The 18246-nt window shown below is 35.7% G+C and overlaps 2 protein-coding genes and 1 long non-coding RNA gene across 6 annotated transcripts; 1 reads left to right on the top strand and 2 right to left on the bottom strand.

Annotated features, from left to right (window-relative positions):
* Positions 1–1269: 1269 nt before the first annotated feature.
* Positions 1270–10053, bottom strand: LOC101254818 (uncharacterized). Of its 4 annotated transcripts, none has more exons than XM_010327055.4 (5): positions 8218–10053; positions 5845–6964; positions 2805–4200; positions 2640–2726; positions 1270–2141 (listed from the first exon to the last, which is right to left on the bottom strand). In XM_010327055.4, the coding sequence occupies exons 1-5, from the start codon at positions 8924–8926 to the stop codon at positions 1377–1379; spliced, it is 4077 nt and encodes a 1358-aa protein (XP_010325357.1). In that variant the 5' UTR covers positions 8927–10053; the 3' UTR covers positions 1270–1376. The 4 variants fall into 4 exon arrangements, with proteins under 4 accessions (XP_010325357.1, XP_004245511.1, XP_010325359.1 ...); XM_004245463.5 differs by having other exon boundaries at positions 2640–2723; XM_010327057.4 differs by having other exon boundaries at positions 8233–10053.
* Positions 10054–12711: 2658 nt separating this feature from the next.
* LOC101255121 (NAD(P)H-quinone oxidoreductase subunit S, chloroplastic) lies at positions 12712–13588 on the top strand. The gene has a single exon (XM_004245464.5). The coding sequence runs from the start codon at positions 12712–12714 to the stop codon at positions 13462–13464; it is 753 nt and encodes a 250-aa protein (XP_004245512.1). The 3' UTR covers positions 13465–13588.
* Positions 13589–14058: 470 nt separating this feature from the next.
* Positions 14059–17998, bottom strand: LOC543926 (uncharacterized). Its single transcript, NR_138458.1, has 3 exons — positions 17901–17998; positions 15747–15907; positions 14059–14327 (listed from the first exon to the last, which is right to left on the bottom strand). It is a non-coding gene; the product is annotated as an uncharacterized lncRNA (long non-coding RNA).
* Between the last annotated feature and the right edge of the window lie 248 nt (positions 17999–18246).

The following is an 18246-nucleotide window of genomic DNA, read 5'->3' as shown; positions in this document are numbered from 1 at the left end:
TGAATATTTGCTTAAAGTATAATAATCATAATTAAATGGGGATATATAACTTTGAAAAATTTTAACAAAATGTTTATTCACTTAAAAAAACTTTTTCAAAGCTTATTAGAAATTAGATGTGTGTATATTTACTATTAACGGAATCATGTGAACCAACCCTTCCACGTGAATGGCACCTCGAGTCATAGATAGTTGTGTATATTTTGCATTGTGAAATCATAAGGTGATCGGATATTTGCAAAATAACAAACGAAAAGATTTACGAATTGGAGTTTATATTTCCATATTTATTTGATTAAAGATATCCTCTCAAAAAAATTATGTATTTTTAAAAAATTAATAAATAATTTGGGATTTATATATTCATATATTTTTGTATTAACATGCGACAAATACAATGATTTTTAGAAAGAAGGAAAAAAATAGAGCATCGTTCATGGTATTTAAGCAAAATTAATGAAGCTAACGAACAAACACGTCACGTGAGACGCCTAAATGAATTTTTTAAAATCGTTATTGGGTATTCCGGGAGAAAACAATAGCTAAGTTCGATGGAATAAAAGGATATCAAACTTAAGCTTACACAAAATCTAACTCTGTTTGATTTGATTTATATCGCCAATTAAACAAACGTGTGTTAATACGTATGATGGCAAAGAAAGTGGAAACAAACATGAAGAATATATTTTACCATTATATTCATATGGTGTATAACTTAAAACTATTTGGAAAATGTGTTCAGAGTAAAATATAAAAACGAAAATCTTTTTCACAGAGCATAGTTACGGAGAGTAAAAAAACTAATTTCCTCTCAAAATAATGTTTGGTTGAAAACCCAGACCATTATTATATACTATAATATATAAACACAACACATTATTATAGCTTTTTGATTTTGTTGTTCGCAGTTCAAAAGCCACTTAAAATAGCAAATACCAATGACGACACACTTTTAGTAGTTTTTTTACTTAAAAAACCACTAATAAGCACCTAAAATTAGCATGAGTGAAGTAAAAAACGCTCCAGTAAGGCAACGACGCATGCAAATTAGAAAAAAAGATGGAGGTTCATACCAGAAATCAGCCAAGAGCATGGTGATATGCGCATCCAAATCCTCGCTAGACCTATTAGAATAGCATATATACCAACATTCCAAATAAAAATACGATAACCAACATTAGACAAGTAACACACAACCCATTAGTAGGAGAGTAATGGATTGTGGTTGCTTTCTGGGAACAGAAAAACAACAAGGTAAGAGCAAGAGCATAAAGAAAACTCTGAGTTTTATTGATTAGCTAAAGAGCAGCAAGCAGACAAAACAGAAGACGGGAATATAAAAGGGGCATTTCAAAAACTCGGAAAAATAAATTGTCTTAATGTGTACTTTCAGAAGAATGCTGTATCCGACTCAAATTAGACTCAATTGACTCTGGCACCACTGCCTCAAATACCTCAGTAGACACATCAGTGTGTGGAAGAGCATCACATTTAGCATCAACATCATCAGCCCCCATCAAATCTTTAGACACCAGAGAAGCAAGGGCATCAGTTTGGCCCACCTCTTCCGCAGTTTCTAAAACTTTAATTTCCTGGGCCACATCCACAACTGTATCAGCTTCCATGCCAGCTCCTTCATCCATGCTAGTAGGGAGATCTGATTTCTCGCTCGGCCCAGCTCCTTCATCCATGCTAGTAGGGAGATCTGATTTCTCACTCAGAACAGCTCCTTCATCCATGCTAGTAGGGAGATCTGGTTTCTCAATTGGGACAGCTCCTTCATCCATGGTAGTAGGAAAATCTGATTTCTCAGTCGGAACAGCTCCTTCATCCAAGCTAGAAGGGAGATCTGATTTCTCGCCTGGGTTCAAACCCATTGGCTCACACAGCTCCTGAAGTGTGGTTTGTGAAAGTACAACCTCCTCAGAACTAATAGAACTAACAAGGAGATCAGTCCCCTCATCACCCTCTTCTACTAGCGCATCATCCACCAGACCGGAGCATTCAAGTTTACCATGAACTGAACTTGAATTCTCTAATTTAGGTGCAGGAGAGGACACACCTAGCTGACCAGAGAAAGTAAAATGTCCACCATTTGTGAATTCAATTTTCTCCCTCCTCTTGTAAAGGGAAATGGCTTTCTGCAATAGGGACACATCATCACATTATTAAATAAGAGAAACTAGACAGCATGGATTTATGTATATAAAAGACAAAACTGATTCACTTAAAAACTGAGCAACTAGGTTAGGCAACTATAACCCATGAAAATCTCTGTTCTACACAAATAAAAATTGAACGCAACTACTATCCCACATTTTCTCACTTGCTAAAAAAAAGATCATAAAGAGCAAATATCTTCTGCACATAAATAAAATGGAGACCAAGACCAAAGCATGATTGTTTTTCTCCTAAAACAAAGGAGAAACAAGATGTGTGGAGCGAACAATAGTAACAAGACATTAATGTAAGTAACCCCAACAAACATGCATTGCACGAGAACATACAAGACACTAGTCCTAGGTAACAGAAGCATAAGCAGCATAGCAACATACAAAACTATTACATAATAATATGGTCGATAACAGTATTTAACTTTCCAACTCGAAATGCATATGCATCTTGCACAAAGCACACACCTGAAAAACAGAATCAGCCACAGTAGCAATGAGTGGAACAGTTGAAAATTTGCTGGGCAGCACTACATTAGATTCTACAGCACCCTGCTAGAAGAAGAACAAACATTAACTTCCAGTGATGAAAGAAATAAATAAACAAAGAAATAACTCAGTTACCCGCTTTACCTCCAAGAATAAGATCTTTGAGTTATCAGATGTCAAGATCTGCTCAACATCCATTAAACTAGTACATCGATCAAACAACTCGGGCTCTGTCAGATCTGCTGAGATATCAAGCTTTTTGAGGTAAACATTGTTAAGACTAGCCTCTCCTTTCCCTGATGACTTCACATCAATTGGTTGCTCTTCATGATTAATTTTCAAATCTTCTAGAGTGTTCCTTCCGGGGACACTGCTGGACTGAAAACTGATATTATTGCTTTCAGCATCTTGATCTGTCTGCTTTTGTTCACCCAGAGCTTGCTGAGCCAACTGAGAAGCAAAAGAATTATCAGGGCCCTGAATTGAACAGACCTCCTTCTGTGAACCGGATGGCACCTCCACACTGGTGCCCCTTATTGGCCCTTTCCATACATCACCAATTGTCTCCCAACTCCGACTATTGTTGGACAATGTCCTATTCTGGTCCCAGTCTGGCCTTCCATAAAGGTGAGCTTCTTCACCAAAATTGTTAGCATCCCATCCATGCAATGGGGGCCCACATGAATCATCTAGTGGAGTTCGCCAACCCATTGGGCGCCCATGGCCAGAAAAGCGGTCTGCATCTGGCATATGGTAAGGAACCCCAGGGTGACTCAAGTCCATTGAAGGCCTAACACCGAACATTGGTGGTCCAGGAAACTGCTGCATTGCGGGATGGAAACCAACAGGAGGTGGACCATGCTGGAAAGGCATGAAACCATTTGCCAGAGGTGACGGCCAATTTGGAACCCCCTTCCAAGCATTTCCTTGCATTCTTCCTATAGTCGGATCATTGATTCTTCTGTGACGATTGGTAGACTTCCCTCTACTGTCGTCGTCCAAAGAGCCAAACATTGATGGGCTGTCAACCCCAGACCTAAATGGAGGAGGAGGAGGTAAAGCAGACTTTGAACTGCCTGACAAATGACTCCCTCTGATAAAAGGAGAAGAATCTGAGGCATTATCTCCATCCATTTGAGATAGTTCATCACCTGCAAATGCATCGCCAGCAAAGTCACGATTTCCTCTACCTTCCTTTACTTCCCTGGAACCACCACCACTTCTCTGTGTTGAATCCTCAACATCAAGACTCCGGCGAACATCAGATCTATTCAAGTGTCTTCGCTCATTGCTCGCTGAAGTAGGAGATCTATCCACCAAATGCATGGGAGAACTGCGAACATCTGATTTAAGCCGTCGTTCAGCTGAGTGATCTCCAAGAAAGATGTCCTCCTTCTGAATCATTTTCTCTGTTGAACGAGATGAAGAAATTCTCTCAATTGATGCAGCAGAACCAGCATAATCTCGAGATGCTCCACCATGTCGAATCCTTTCTTCATACGGGTAATCCCTGTACTTGGACTCTTCCTGTTTTGACAACCTGGTAGACACAGAAGGGCAGAACATATCATTGTCAGATTTTGTTAAAAGTTAAAACTGATCGAGCAAACAGACAAAATTGTTGGCAACAGGAAATAATCAATATTTGCATCACCCATTAAGCAGAAAAACACAAGGTCCAAAAAAAGACAACTAGATCTCTCGCTTGCGATCAAGAAGGTTTTATCGAGAAAAATTATTAAATCCTCTGGTGTGAGACACAAGATCTTATTGAGTAAGGTCATATGTGTTTTTTGAAAATGTGCAGCAAAATCATAAACCAAACATAGCACCTCTACAGCTGTTTTTGAATATTAGCACAAAAGTCCAATCCTCAACTTAGCATCCAAATGTTGCACTAAAACAAACAGTAATTATGTTCATGAGAAAGGCATAATTCCAAGATTAAGAAAATGAGCGGAAGATCAACAATTCCAAGATTTTTGGTAAGGAATAATTATAAACCAAAAGAGCGGAAACAAAACAGAATAATTTTTATTCTAACTAACTAATAAATTGAAGCCAACAGTAGGAAGACTACCACAACTAAAACCAAAAGTTGCAATCACAAGTAGTGGCACCGTCTTCCTTCACCTATCTCACACCAATATACCTTCAGTCTGAACAGGGAAAAAGGTTTCTGAAATGCACATAGGAAAAGGTAATGCACAAATCCACTAATCACTACTAGCATTCATTTTTAATCAGCAACAAGCCCATCTCTGAACTCTATCACAGCCCATTAATCACAGTAACCAGAGAAATAATACTAAAGTTATAGGAAAGCCAACGAACATCATTTATAAATGTGAGTTATTCTACAAATCACAAAATCCACACTTTAAATAACACACAAGGTAGCTGTTTCCTAATAAAATCAAATTAATCAATTTGGTCAGAACTTATCATAAACCAAAAAATATCACTAGCTTTGTCAATCCACTGAAACTGAGCAGACCGCAGCTAAAGACATAGATTCATCTCTGCTCATGGAATAAATATCAGCGACACATCAAATAATCAAACATAAAAATGAGTTTTAGCATATCGCTCACTCTGTGCTCACCGCGGTGCTGTGTTCAGTTTTGGCATATGTTCATAAAAATATCTTCCTAGTTCTCATATTTGAAACTGGTGCTGTCTAAAGAAGTCAACCAAACATCCTCATCATTCTATCAACCAGCTAATATTTTCCATGCTAAAAACTCTCCAGCCCTACATCACACCATCTTTTTACAGTAAACGTAGTCTCTGAGATAACTAAACACACCTTGACCTAATCTACAGAGCAACCTGCTACAGCACACCACACCATAGGAAGTGCTGAATAACAATGAGCTCACACCAAGGGTTGTAGCTGCAACAAGAACTAGAGAATTTTCTGGGTTTATCACCTACACATCATCTACTTAGCCGCCCTGAGGGGGGCAATGCAAATTGTATTAGCTACTAGCCAAAAATAAGAGATGTTGGCGCAAAAGTGGTTCAAATCTTACAAGGTTACAAACATGGGAGGATAAGAGGTCGAAGCATGATTATTCAAGAAATCAAGTAAACAAATAGATGATTTCAGTTCTCGCTCATGGATCTCATCTACATTGGCATACAAGATACAGCATGTAGAAGAAAATTGGTGAATTCTTGCCTGTAATTATCTCTTGTACTATGAGGTCCAGCATTAGGTGAAGACTTCCACCTGCTTTTTTGTGGAGTAAGTTCTGCATCAGCATTCCTTGAGGTAGACCTTCCACGATCAGAGACAGACTCTACTCTGACACTGCTTATGGATCTCTTCTCTGCATCAGATCGCTGATCTTTACTGCTCCGAGATCTAATATCTCCAAGATCCTCTTTATCAAGCGCTCTCCTTCTTCCTGGCTCATCTTTATACCTTGCACGATCATAACCAGGGTTACCTTCATGCATACCTGACCTCCTCAAATGCAAATCAGAAGCATGACCCTCATCCCTGGAACGCTTCGCATCAGTCCGGTCACCTGAATGGTCTCTCGGAGCACGTTCATCCCCATACTTGGCATCATTGAGTCTCCTCTTTTTATCACTTTCATCTGCTTCACTAACATCCTTGCATCTGCCATGTCTTTCAAAATCGTCCCGATGCTTCTCATCCTTGCGCCTTTTATCTCTTTCACTGTCTTCTCTATACTTGATGTCTCTCTGCCTATCATCTCTTTCACCCTCTTCATGATATCTATCTTCATCATGATGACCATCTTTCTCCCCATACTCTCGATACTTATCATCCCCATGCCTGTTATCATTGTCACCATCTTCACGATATTTGTCATCCCTACGACGACTGTCTCTTTCATCATCTTCTCGATATCTACCATCCTTGCGCCTATTATCCCTGTCACCATCATCACGATATTTGTCATCCCGGCGTCTGCTATCTCTGTCAACATCTTCCAGGTACTTGTCATCTCTACGTCTATTATCTCTATCACTATCTTCTCGATATTTATCATCACGCCGTTTTCTGTCCTTATCAACGTCCTCGCGATACCTATCATCCTTGTGCCTGTCATCTTTATCGACGTCTTCCTTGTACTCTTTATGTTTCTCATGTCGCTGTTTTTCACCTTTAGTACGTTCAGACCTCGAAGATAACCGTCTTTCATCGCCCTCATTTATGTCATCGTCGTATTTATCCCGATCTCCAGGGATTTCTCTTCGCTTCCGGGCCCTTTTCTCAGCATCTTTGTCCAAGTCAACATTTGGTGCCTCATTTTGGATAGACCACTCTATAAAGGTCAAAGAAAATTTACAAGATAAAGGTTAAACTCTTAGCAATTACCCCTTCAGTGAAAAGGGATCACATTAACCAACATAGAAACGATAAGAGCAATGAAGCAATAGATATAACAACACCAAAAAGTATCTTGATACCATAATTATTTTTACTGGATAACCTCTAACACCAATCCTTACAGGTCCCCCACATTACATAAACGTATATTATCCAACAAATAATCCTTCTTTACCATGACATTTCTACAGCTTGGCTTAGTATATCGAAGGAGTTGCACACTTGAAAAGAAAAATGAATAGTGATGCAATAAAATGCTCATACAAAGCAATTTCATTGACAAGCAAAATTCAACTTCAAAGCCAAGCTACAACCCACAACTCAGAGGGGAGAGTAAGATAATCCTCTAACACCAATCTTTACAGCTCTCACATCAAGTTACAAAAGATATCATGTTCACTACGTGGAAGCATAGGGGAAATTCCATGAACAAACACCCAAATACACATTTTCTTAAATAAGACAAGACCAAATGAATGCAATACAGACGTAACTACAGCAGTTTCTCTCGCAATTAACCATCAGGAACAAGATCACTCATTTCATAAACGATAGAGACAATCTCCATTCCCTTTGACCATGTCCTCCACATCTACTAAACCAACAAGAGTGAGACAGGAATCTCTTTTTGCCTTATTTCCATGAAGGGCTCCTAGTTTAGAGTTTAAAACAGTTCCCACTAGTGTACCCAAATCAATTAACGCAGAAAAGAATCATCTAAATTCTGGACAAAATTCACAAGGGGATCCTACTACTCTTACACCAGACATAGAGAGTGCTTCCCCACCAAAAGGAAAAACAATTTGATATGTGCATAACCACTGCAAATTCATTATGCAACCATACTTAGATGCTTGAACAAAAGAAGGTTACAGAATTTACTTTCCTGGAGTCACATTGGACCAGAATATTATACCCATTCTTTAGCTTGGAAATGTTAGAGCTTGAGCATGTTATGATATCAATTACGATTTAACCTCGAAAATATTAGAATTTGAACATGTTACATATCAACTATTGTTTTCTATTGAAATTATGTTGGAATATTCCTAGAAGGTAGTAACACAATTCACTAAAACCTAGGACAGAGCAAAAAACTAGGGTGAGCAATGAGCGTGATCAAGTCTTCCTATAACCAAATTAAAAACATTCCAATAAAACAAATACCACTCAATTAAGTTACCTTACCAGCAGTTTCTCTACCTTTTTTGTTCTGCTTTTCTTCAGTAACATCACCAGATTGAGACCCTTGTTTCTTCACATTGTCAGCATCATCACGCTTACTCTCGTGACCCTTCTTTTCCCTGTCTGACCCTCTCTCCTTTTCCTTCACCTCCTTGGAATCCTTGCCTTCTTTTCGACCAGAATCCTTCTCAGATTTCCTCTTTGACTCCACTCTTCCACTCTTACTCTCTTCTTTTTCCACCAATGAGGCAACATTACCTTCTTTCTTACTGCTTTTACTCTTGGAATCACTTGAGCTCTTTGTCTCCTTCCCCTTAGAACCCTTGTCTGCATCAATTTTCAAACTTTCTCCCTTCAATGCATTATCAGCAGCACCATTCCATCTATCAGCACCACCACTACCTACCTCTACCTTCTCTTTCCGACGCTTAGAAGAAACATACTCCTCCGAAGCATCACCATTTCCATACCCACTTAGATCTTTACCATCCTTGCCTTCCTTAGATTGGGAAGAATGTTTTCTCTTCTCACCAGAACCCGAATGGATTGAATCCTTAGAAACCCTAGCCAGACTATCCTCCTTACTACTCCTCTCTTTCTCTTTCTCCTTGGTTTTCACTTCGGAATCCGAATCCGAGTACGAATAATCCCTACACTCCTTCGGACTATACTTACTCTGCTTATGCGATTTATGCTTTGAACTCCGAGGCATGACTATAAATATCCCAAAACCTAAACCTAAACCTCTTTTTCAATCCCTTAACCTCCGAAACCCTAATTCACTCCCGGACACTGTAAACCCAATTCAAATCTAACAATCAAACGCCGGTTCCCCCAATCAGTAAAATGACACAAACTTCCAAAAGCCCTAATTCCCTTCCAGTTCCAAAACAACAACAACAACACAACAGCAATTAAACAAATTCCATCACAATCCCCCACCGCCGGAATGCAACCGATTCGAATCTGCCGGAAAACTCGCCGGAAACTTCCAGAAAGCTCTTGACCTTATTCTTCGAATCGGTTTTTCGATATAGAATACAACAATATAGTGTACAGTATACGTATATAGATACGTATAGAGAGAGAATTTGTAGAGAGAGAAGAGAAATTGGGGAAATTTATTGAGAGAGAAGATCGGAGGCGATGGGGTTTGTTGGCTGCTAAAAATTGAAATGTGGATTCGAATTGGGGTATCACAGATAATGGGATGTTATGTCGAAAATAACCTTGACGATTGTTTGTTTTTACCATAGAGTTAGGGCTGACACCTGCTATATACCCTCTGTTAACTACTCGATTAAATATTGAATAGTTTTTAGCAAGGGTATATATGAAATTTCGATACTTTACTACACGGAAGAAGTCCCCAAGCAGGCGCCTCTGTGTGTGTCTACTTCTAATCGAGAGTATATATAAGATCTCAATGCTTCTTGCTACTATCGAGAAGAGATTCTAGATACAGAGGTATCTTTTTATCAGTGAGTCTACTTTTTTCAGAGGGGTTTTTATAAGAATTTTACTCTACTACTCTCTAGAAGAGTTTAGAAGCAGGCGTCTCTTTGTTGACGTGTCTACTTAACTGAGGGTATATATGTAATTTCAATACTTCTTACTACTATTTAGAATAGTCCAGAAGAAATCACCTCTTTGCTGACGTATTTGTTTATAGCCAAGGGGTATTTATGAAATTTTTGTACTTTCTCCGAAGAGGTGATTGCTTATAGAAGCGGGTAAGTTTCTGTTGATGTGCTTCTAGCCGAGGATATTTATGAAATTTACACTATTCATTGTATAGAAAAAGTTAGAAGTAAGTGTGTCTTGTTGATGTGTTTATATTTAGCCAAATGATATTATGAATTTTTAATAATTTCTCAAAAGAGGTGTTTGCTTCTAGAATCTAATAACTCTTCATCGATATGTTTGCTTCTAGTCAAGTGTCAAGTGTATTAATGAAATTTCTACTTTACTACTCTTTAGAAGAGCTCGACCCATCTTTGCTGACGTGTCTACTATCAATGAGTATTTATGAATTTTCATATTTTTATCGAAAAAATATCTACGTATAACCTTTTTATAGAATAGTAACATTTACACTTTTTTAATTTGCTTATCTTACTCTTTTAGTTTTTTGAAAATATGAAAGTTGCATAATCTTTTTAAAATATTAATTTAAGGAAAATCTATTTATCATTTGGATTATAATTCATGAATAACAAAAAGAATAAAAATCATGAACAACATAAAAAAAATTGTAAACAAGTTGAATTAGATATGTTTATAAATCTACAAGTTTACTTTGGTATTCTAATAAGCAAAGCTAAAGTTTGATTCAACTTTTAGGATTTAGATTCCATCTTATTTGTAAATTTAATGACATCAAGTTTAACTCGAGTTTTCTACGCTAATACATTATGCAACAACGACTTTATAACTTTGTTTCCCTCTCTTTATACTTATTAAGTAAAAAATAATGGTTCTCGTTCTGCAAACAACTTGCTTCAAGTTTGAAAATAGAATCTAGTGTACTTTGTGCTAGTTATTCATTGATCCTTTAAAACTCATTATCAGAATTGTCAACTCATTTTTATGGAGCAAATATTGTTTTAAGAGTCGTTAACAATTGAATTTAACATGATGAGAATTTAGTAAAACTAACTACAAAGACTAACATCATGAAAAATAGTCGTCAACAAATTGAAATAAGAATTCATATATTAGCCATGATTCTTTCTTGTATTTCTTTCAAATCAAGTTTAGAAAATTAAGAATTTATGGAAAATAATTTTTTTACCTCAAAGAATTATAAATAAGATTTATGTACTGCATTTTTTCTAAACACCACTTGTGTTTGTTGTTGTTTTGAGTCAATTTCTACAAATACATTCTCGAAACATTCAATGTATGATATTGTTTATTCGCACAAGTAAATGTAAGATTTGAAGTTCACATTGAAATTGTTTATTCGCATAAGTAGATGTAAGATTTGAAGTCCATTAATTTTTACGATAATTTTAAATTAATAGTATATATTAATTATTGAATTTATTATCAAATATTTAATGAATCCTATAGAGACAAAAAAGAATTCTTTTCGTCCCCATTCTGGCTATTGATAGGAATAATTTACGCTCCAATTTATGCAAATTCAATGTGTACACTATATACACCTTTTATCAATACTTATTATCTCTAAATTGTGTTTAATAATGTATTAAAGAAAAATGGTATGAAATAGCAAAATATGTTATTCAAATTAAATAATATAGCTATGATTTATTTTGTTTGTAATTTGTCACAAACATTCCATTCTTTTGTAATCTGATTCGCTATACAATTAGTCATTTCCGATATATAATTAGACATTTTATATATTTCGATATAGAATGTATAAAATGTGTTTGTGTTTGTATGAAACGAGAGAAAAGATTATATACAAATACATACATACATACATACATACATACACACACATATATATATATATATATTCGTTCTATATACTTATGATTATATAAATCTAGATCTTATTATACAAATTACAATTTATAAATGAATTTATACAAAACTGAACAATCTGAATAAAATTGGATGTATCTAGCGAATTATACAAATCAAAAACTCCATAGCAAACATAAAATTTATTATGGAACGCAATTATGCAAACTATATTTACAACATACAAATATGATTTTTATGTTTGCAATTTGTGAAAAATTACGTCTTTAAAAAAACAACTTTAGAGGCTATTTAGATGAACTTAAAAAGTAACTTTTAAATCAAAAATAAAATGTCAAACTTAAATGATTTATAAGTTAAAAAATAAAAGGCAGAGGAAGACCTACTTTTGATTTTAAACTTATTTTAAGTCATTTTAAAGTTATTTTTAACTTTGTCAAACACTTTCTGACTTATTTTAAGCCATTTTTTACTTACTCTAAGTTATTTTTTATATTTATCGAACACTTCCAAAAATAAAAATAACTGACTTTTAAATCAATTCAAACGCCCTCTTATTTAATCAACTATATCTTCTACAAGACCCCTTTCACATGTGTGGTCCTGACTTTTAGAAATTCCTTTTGATAACAAATAGCAACATAGCGCGAATCTAATACCTCTATATACTCTGATCATCAAGTTAAATCATATGATCATTTTTTAAAAAAATCTTAAATTATTAAAGAAAAACATAATATATCTCGTGTAATTTCATAAATGAATATAAAAATTATAATTTACTTTTAACGCAATTCCTCACGTGTGGTCCTGATTCTTTTTGAAAGGATGGTGTAAAACATGAGTGCAAGTTTAATCTTTTTCCAAGGAAGATAACATCATTCATGTGTTTCATTTGTCAATAGAAGATATCAAAACAAAAACAGATTGGTGGTCAGAATTTGAAAGGACAAATTACAGTTTCCCATTTCTACTTCTCATCTCATCCTCTACCATCATCTTTCCCAAATCCAAAGTTCTTGAAAAAAAATCAAAACCATGGCTTCTGCTTCTTCCTTTCAACTCTCAAGCCTTCAAATTCAAACCCCACCTCTTAAAAAATCAAACTTTCTTGGTCAATCTGTCAATCTCAACCTCAGTAGTAGTGTTCATACCAAATCAGCTATGAAATCATCTTCAAACTCAGTTACACCAATAGCAAAATTCAATCTTTATGAGATTCTTGGAGGTAGAGGTCTGTGTAATGGAGAAGAGGGTATAGAGAAAGAGCTAAAAAAGTCGATTTCCGAAGAACAAAAGGCAGTAGGATCAGCAGCAGCAGCAGCTAGTGATGATGATAATCAAGAAAACAAGGAGACTGGGGAGATACCGGAGGACGGATTTGAGAAAGAAATGATGGGGTTTACTGGCGGATTTCCGGGAGGTGAGAAGGGTCTAATGAAATTTATAGAGAAAAATCCACCACCACCACCACCCAAGAAAACAGAATCAAGTATGGTTTCTGGTTTTAATCAAAGTCTTGTGAAGAAACCAAAGCCACCTGAATTGCCACTTTTGTTACCTGGGATGATTGCTATTGTCAAGAATTCTAATAATCCATATTATATGTATTGTGGGATTGTGCAGAGGATTACTGATGGTAAGGCTGCTGTGCTTTTTGAAGGTGGGAACTGGGATAGGTTGATATCTTTCAGGCTCGAAGAACTCGAACGTAGAGAGAAAGGACCGCCAATGGTGAATCTTAAGTCTGTGATACTTGAGAAGATGGTAGAAAAGAGCTCTGAAGCTTGAATTGCTTCAGTTTTTGAGTAGATTGTTTGTTCTTTTGTCTTTTGGGTTGTTGTACATACAAGCTGTAAGTTTTGTAATGGCAATGGCATGTAATAAGAAATGCAGAAAAACTTTTGTGCAGGAAGAGTTCTGTCCCAAATGAGAAGTTCAACTCTTAGCAGTGATGTTCGAAAGAACTCTTAACAAAAACAACGTAAAAAATAAGAATCAGGTAATTCAAACCACTTGCAAAACATATAGTCAAATATTTAATATGATTGCACAAGATCTAGTTTTGTTTAAGTAATGAATCCTAGCATGTTCTTCTGATCAATTCATAGATCATTAGATACCATCAGTAATGAGGATCTGAAATATCACACGTTTTATCGAGCAAAGAGAGAGTCTAGCAGAACAACAACATACAGTATTTAACAGTGAGTGATAAAACAATTCTTACTTTTCACAAGCATGAGGTACCTCTGACACCACATATGGTGGATCTTAGACTCCATCCAATTGGACAACAGGTCGATATCGATGTAGATAAGTTCAATAATGATAGCTAGCCTGAGAGAGAGTATACAATGGTGCAAACTGCAAGATTTTGACAGATTCTCAAACAGATGGACCAAAATTTTATAATGCATAGTCTGCAAATGTTTACATTCAGTATCAAGGTAGTAAGCCAATCCACGCATTAGCCTCCAATGTCTAATGATCATTAATTAAAGATGTCATTTGCAGAATACACTTATAATTCCAGAAAACTGTGTCAGTTATACCATACATGCAAAAGAAATCACCCAAATGTAAGCCAGACGTCGAAAAACTATGTCCTCTGTCTGCACATCTTCGCCTCAAAATTAGTTGCAGCCACCTAACTGTAAAAGTGGAGAAACAGTTTTAAGGGCAGTTATTGGCAGATTTTCATAGAATTATCTCTAGAACAAAATTGTTTGGCTTGAACTTAACAAATATGGCATCATGAATCTGTCTTCGCAGGTTAGTATCTATATGCTTGTGTTTACATCTTAAGCGCAGATTGCAGAATGTGAAGTGATGGAAATGAAGATTATATAATTAACACAGTAAGGCATGGACATATTAGTTGAGGCTCTGTACATTCTATCACTGCTCTTTCCAATTACGAATTTGCTTTTGTTTTGACAGTATCTCAATTAGACTACGAGAGAAGATTGTGTCGACTGTTGCCCATACAAAGAACATTAATAAGATGAAACCCTTTAATTTCAGTAGCTCTTATTAATATATACACTAATAGAAGTCTCAAAAATGCTTTACGATAGGCTTCCAGTCCCATGGAAACAATATTTGAACGGTAAAACAAAGCTGAAGCAAGAAAAACAAGAAATGCAAAGTAAAGTGAGTGACCTAAGTTGCTCGGACTCTCCGAAAAGCAGCACCCGTGTTGGATCCTTCAAAAATACACTATTTTTGGAGGATCCTCCACGCACCTGTCGACATTTTTGAAGAGCCTGAACAACTTAAAAGTGAACAACAACATAGCCAGTGTAATCCCACAAGTGGGGTCTGAGGAGGGTTGTGCGTACACAAACCTTAGCCCTACCTTAGAGAGGTTGTTTCCTATAGACCCTTAGCTCAAAACATATGAAAAAGAAGACGACAAAAAGCATGGATAACAAGAAGAAAATACTATAATCAAAGCTAAAGAATCACCCATAGAAATAGAAATCTAAGAATACGAAAATACAAGACTAATACTTATACAATATAAAGAATATTTGATATAACCAATACTAAAGAAATATACAGGGTATTCCCTATAATAAAAGGAGGAAAACATTGGGGATTATCCATTTTCCCACAATTGGTAACAAAAATTAATTAAACAGAACTTGTAATATTTGAGTTCACTTGGCATAGAACTGAAGAAAACAACAACCTTAATAATTTATAACTAGATTATCTTATCAAAGGATCCTATAGTTACTTCGCATTTCCAAAGTAAATGATAGGCTTTTTTCTTTCTTTTTTTTTGTTACTCAAAGTTCTGATTAGCTAATACTCCCTCCATTTCGATTATATGGCGTAGTTTGACTTGACACGGAATATAAGAAAGAAAGATAGACTTTTGAAGCTTGTGATGTTAAAAATGCTTGAGACTTTAAAGAAATACAAGTATGTATTTAGGGTAAAACAAAAAATTTGAAGTTAAATTTTCCCAAATTCAAAAAGGTGTCATACTTTTTGGAATGGACTAATAAGGAAATAGTGTACATAAAATGGAACAAAATACAATGGGAGCAGTTTATACATACCAAAATGGACTCAATTTCCTCCTGAGACACCGGTGTTCTTTTAGGTTGGTCAGAAGCCTTCCCTGCAACAGACGTGCTAGATGGGGATCTTGAGAAGAATGTTTGAGGAACATCATCAGTTGCGGAAGTTTTCATGTGTTGTGAGTTCTGCTGCATGGAACCTGCAGAACAAGAAACTTCTGACTAAAGAATATGGTAAATCGGCAAACAATCTATCACACTAAAAGCTAAGTGCAAGTAGTAAATCATAGAATTGCATGCCAGACAGGAGTCCATGTTAAACAAACAAGATCCTTTATCAGGACCCGCTCTAACTCCCTCCTCCCTCCTTCCTCCTTTTTCTGTTTACTGACCGAAAAACATTTCAAAAAGAAGATGTCCGAGAACATAGTAACGACCCTAGGCATCACACACTCAGAAGAATTGGAATACGATAGGGAGAAATCCAAGGAATTGGAATAGTAAGATATCAACTTGCTGCATAAAGAAGATTAGAGATTAAAAGCTACTGTTTATGCATCTAGTTGCACCATAGACTTCTAAACTAGAAACTTTTGCATATGCACTTTGATCTTGATGCAAAAGGAAACCAGTGCCTGATTAAGGTGAATGGGCTGGAACATGCATTTTGTATTAAAAAAATTTCACTTGAGCAAGTCATGTTTGTTGATCTTTGAGTGTTATAATATAGAGGTGGTTCCAAAATAAGTATTTTATCGATATAGAATACTCATATTGATATAATGAATTTAACCATTTATTGCAAAATGTAAAAACGGGGATTTTACCCTCATTATAAACATCTTTGTTCCTTTTCTTCCTCGGTCAGAACATCCTACATTTTGAGAAGGTTGGGGAAGTTTGGAACTGAGAGTTAATAATCTTTATAGTACCTATCAACTAACTGAAAAGAGATTAAGATATCTCCGCAGAATAGTTCAGCTTCTAAATGAATTGATTAAGTGTAAAACACTATAACTCAAAACTTCTGCCATTTAGAATCAGACAGTTTTAAAGTTTTTCTAAATGCAGGCATTGACCATAATGAACAAATATAGTAAAGGCATAAATGGGAAGATTTGGACGGACCATGCCCCTCTCCGCGCATCGAACCACCTTGTCAATAGCTTATTCACATAAAGACAAATCAATGTGCACATAACACTACAGTATTATCAAAAAACAACATAAAACTATTAGTACTATCCCTCAAATAGGGCAGAGTCACCTATTTGGAAGTGGAAGCCCTGCTAACGTGGCTACTAAGCTTTTTCTCTGGGAAGCTCCTACTAGGATGAGAAATTCCCAGATAAAGCGCTAGTACCAGGTCAACTCATATTGGCCAAAGTGGAAGAGAAGAAAATGGTATTTCCGTTCCCTATAATCTCTATGAAAAAAAAGACTACCATAATTTTATTTGTTTTTGAAAATGTTTTCCTTGATACAGGAGTATTGGAAACAACCTCTCTATCTCACACAAGGTAGGGGTCAGGTTTGCGTACACCCCACTTTTCTGTTCACACTAGGCATGTTGTCATTGCTGTCAAAACCTATCACGATTTGCAAAAGAACTGACGGAGAGTCTAGGCATGAAAAAAATTTATCTATGATATGATTATTTCCAAGTACTTATAATCAGTTGTGTATTCAATTGAATCCCCTTCACATAAGAGAAAGTACTATTTAGGAGTTAAACGATTAAAAAATTACTCGAAACTATAGGTACAAATTTCAAGTATGTCCTTATATTTTTCTTGAATCCCTCGCCCAAATTTCCGACTCCACCACTCGGAACCCAAACTAGTTGAAGTCGGCTATATGAATCCTCTTAATAAATCCCGCTCCATTTAGACCCGCTTCACCCCCATTCTTTCTCCTTAACAATAAGCCAGTGGTTTTCTAACAGTAAGGCAGAATCTATCAAACTAGCATCAGCTAATAAATGGTTCTTTATATCCATTTAGCTCAATTTGGACCTATTTCTTTCCAAGACTTCATCTTTACAACAAATTAGTGCTTTCTACCACTATATCTCACAATTATAAACAAAAAAAAAAAGACATATTTCAAGAAGATCAAACAAGTCAATAAATACATATAGATAAAAAGAAAATTAGGAACACCAAGAATGAGAAAAAAACAAAAAGGGAATACCAGAAGAAGCTTTTGCGTGTCGTTGAGGAAATTTGATGCGTGGGATTCTCTTCACGATATGTGCTCCTGCTCCAGCCATTGTTTCGTCTCCAAAATCTGGAAAAAAAAAAAAGGTCTAAAAATTGGGTCTCTGTTAAGAACAAAAACTACAAAGAACAGAATAGGGAAATATATTAAGTAAAACAAAATAAGGAAAATATAAATTATGTACCCACTAAATATATTATAAAGAAGTTAAGAAACTTGGAAAGTTGAATTTTCAAAATTGCAATTTTCGAATTTGTACTCTATTTTAAAATTGTATAAGAAATTCTCGTTTTACTTATAAGATAATGGTTAAGTTTAC

The sequence above is a fragment of the Solanum lycopersicum genome, chromosome 8 (assembly GCF_036512215.1).
Source record: "Solanum lycopersicum chromosome 8, SLM_r2.1".
Taxonomy (NCBI): domain Eukaryota; kingdom Viridiplantae; phylum Streptophyta; class Magnoliopsida; order Solanales; family Solanaceae; genus Solanum; species Solanum lycopersicum.
Note: the sequence above shows the minus strand (reverse complement) of the source record. Positions and strands in the feature narration are given on the sequence as shown.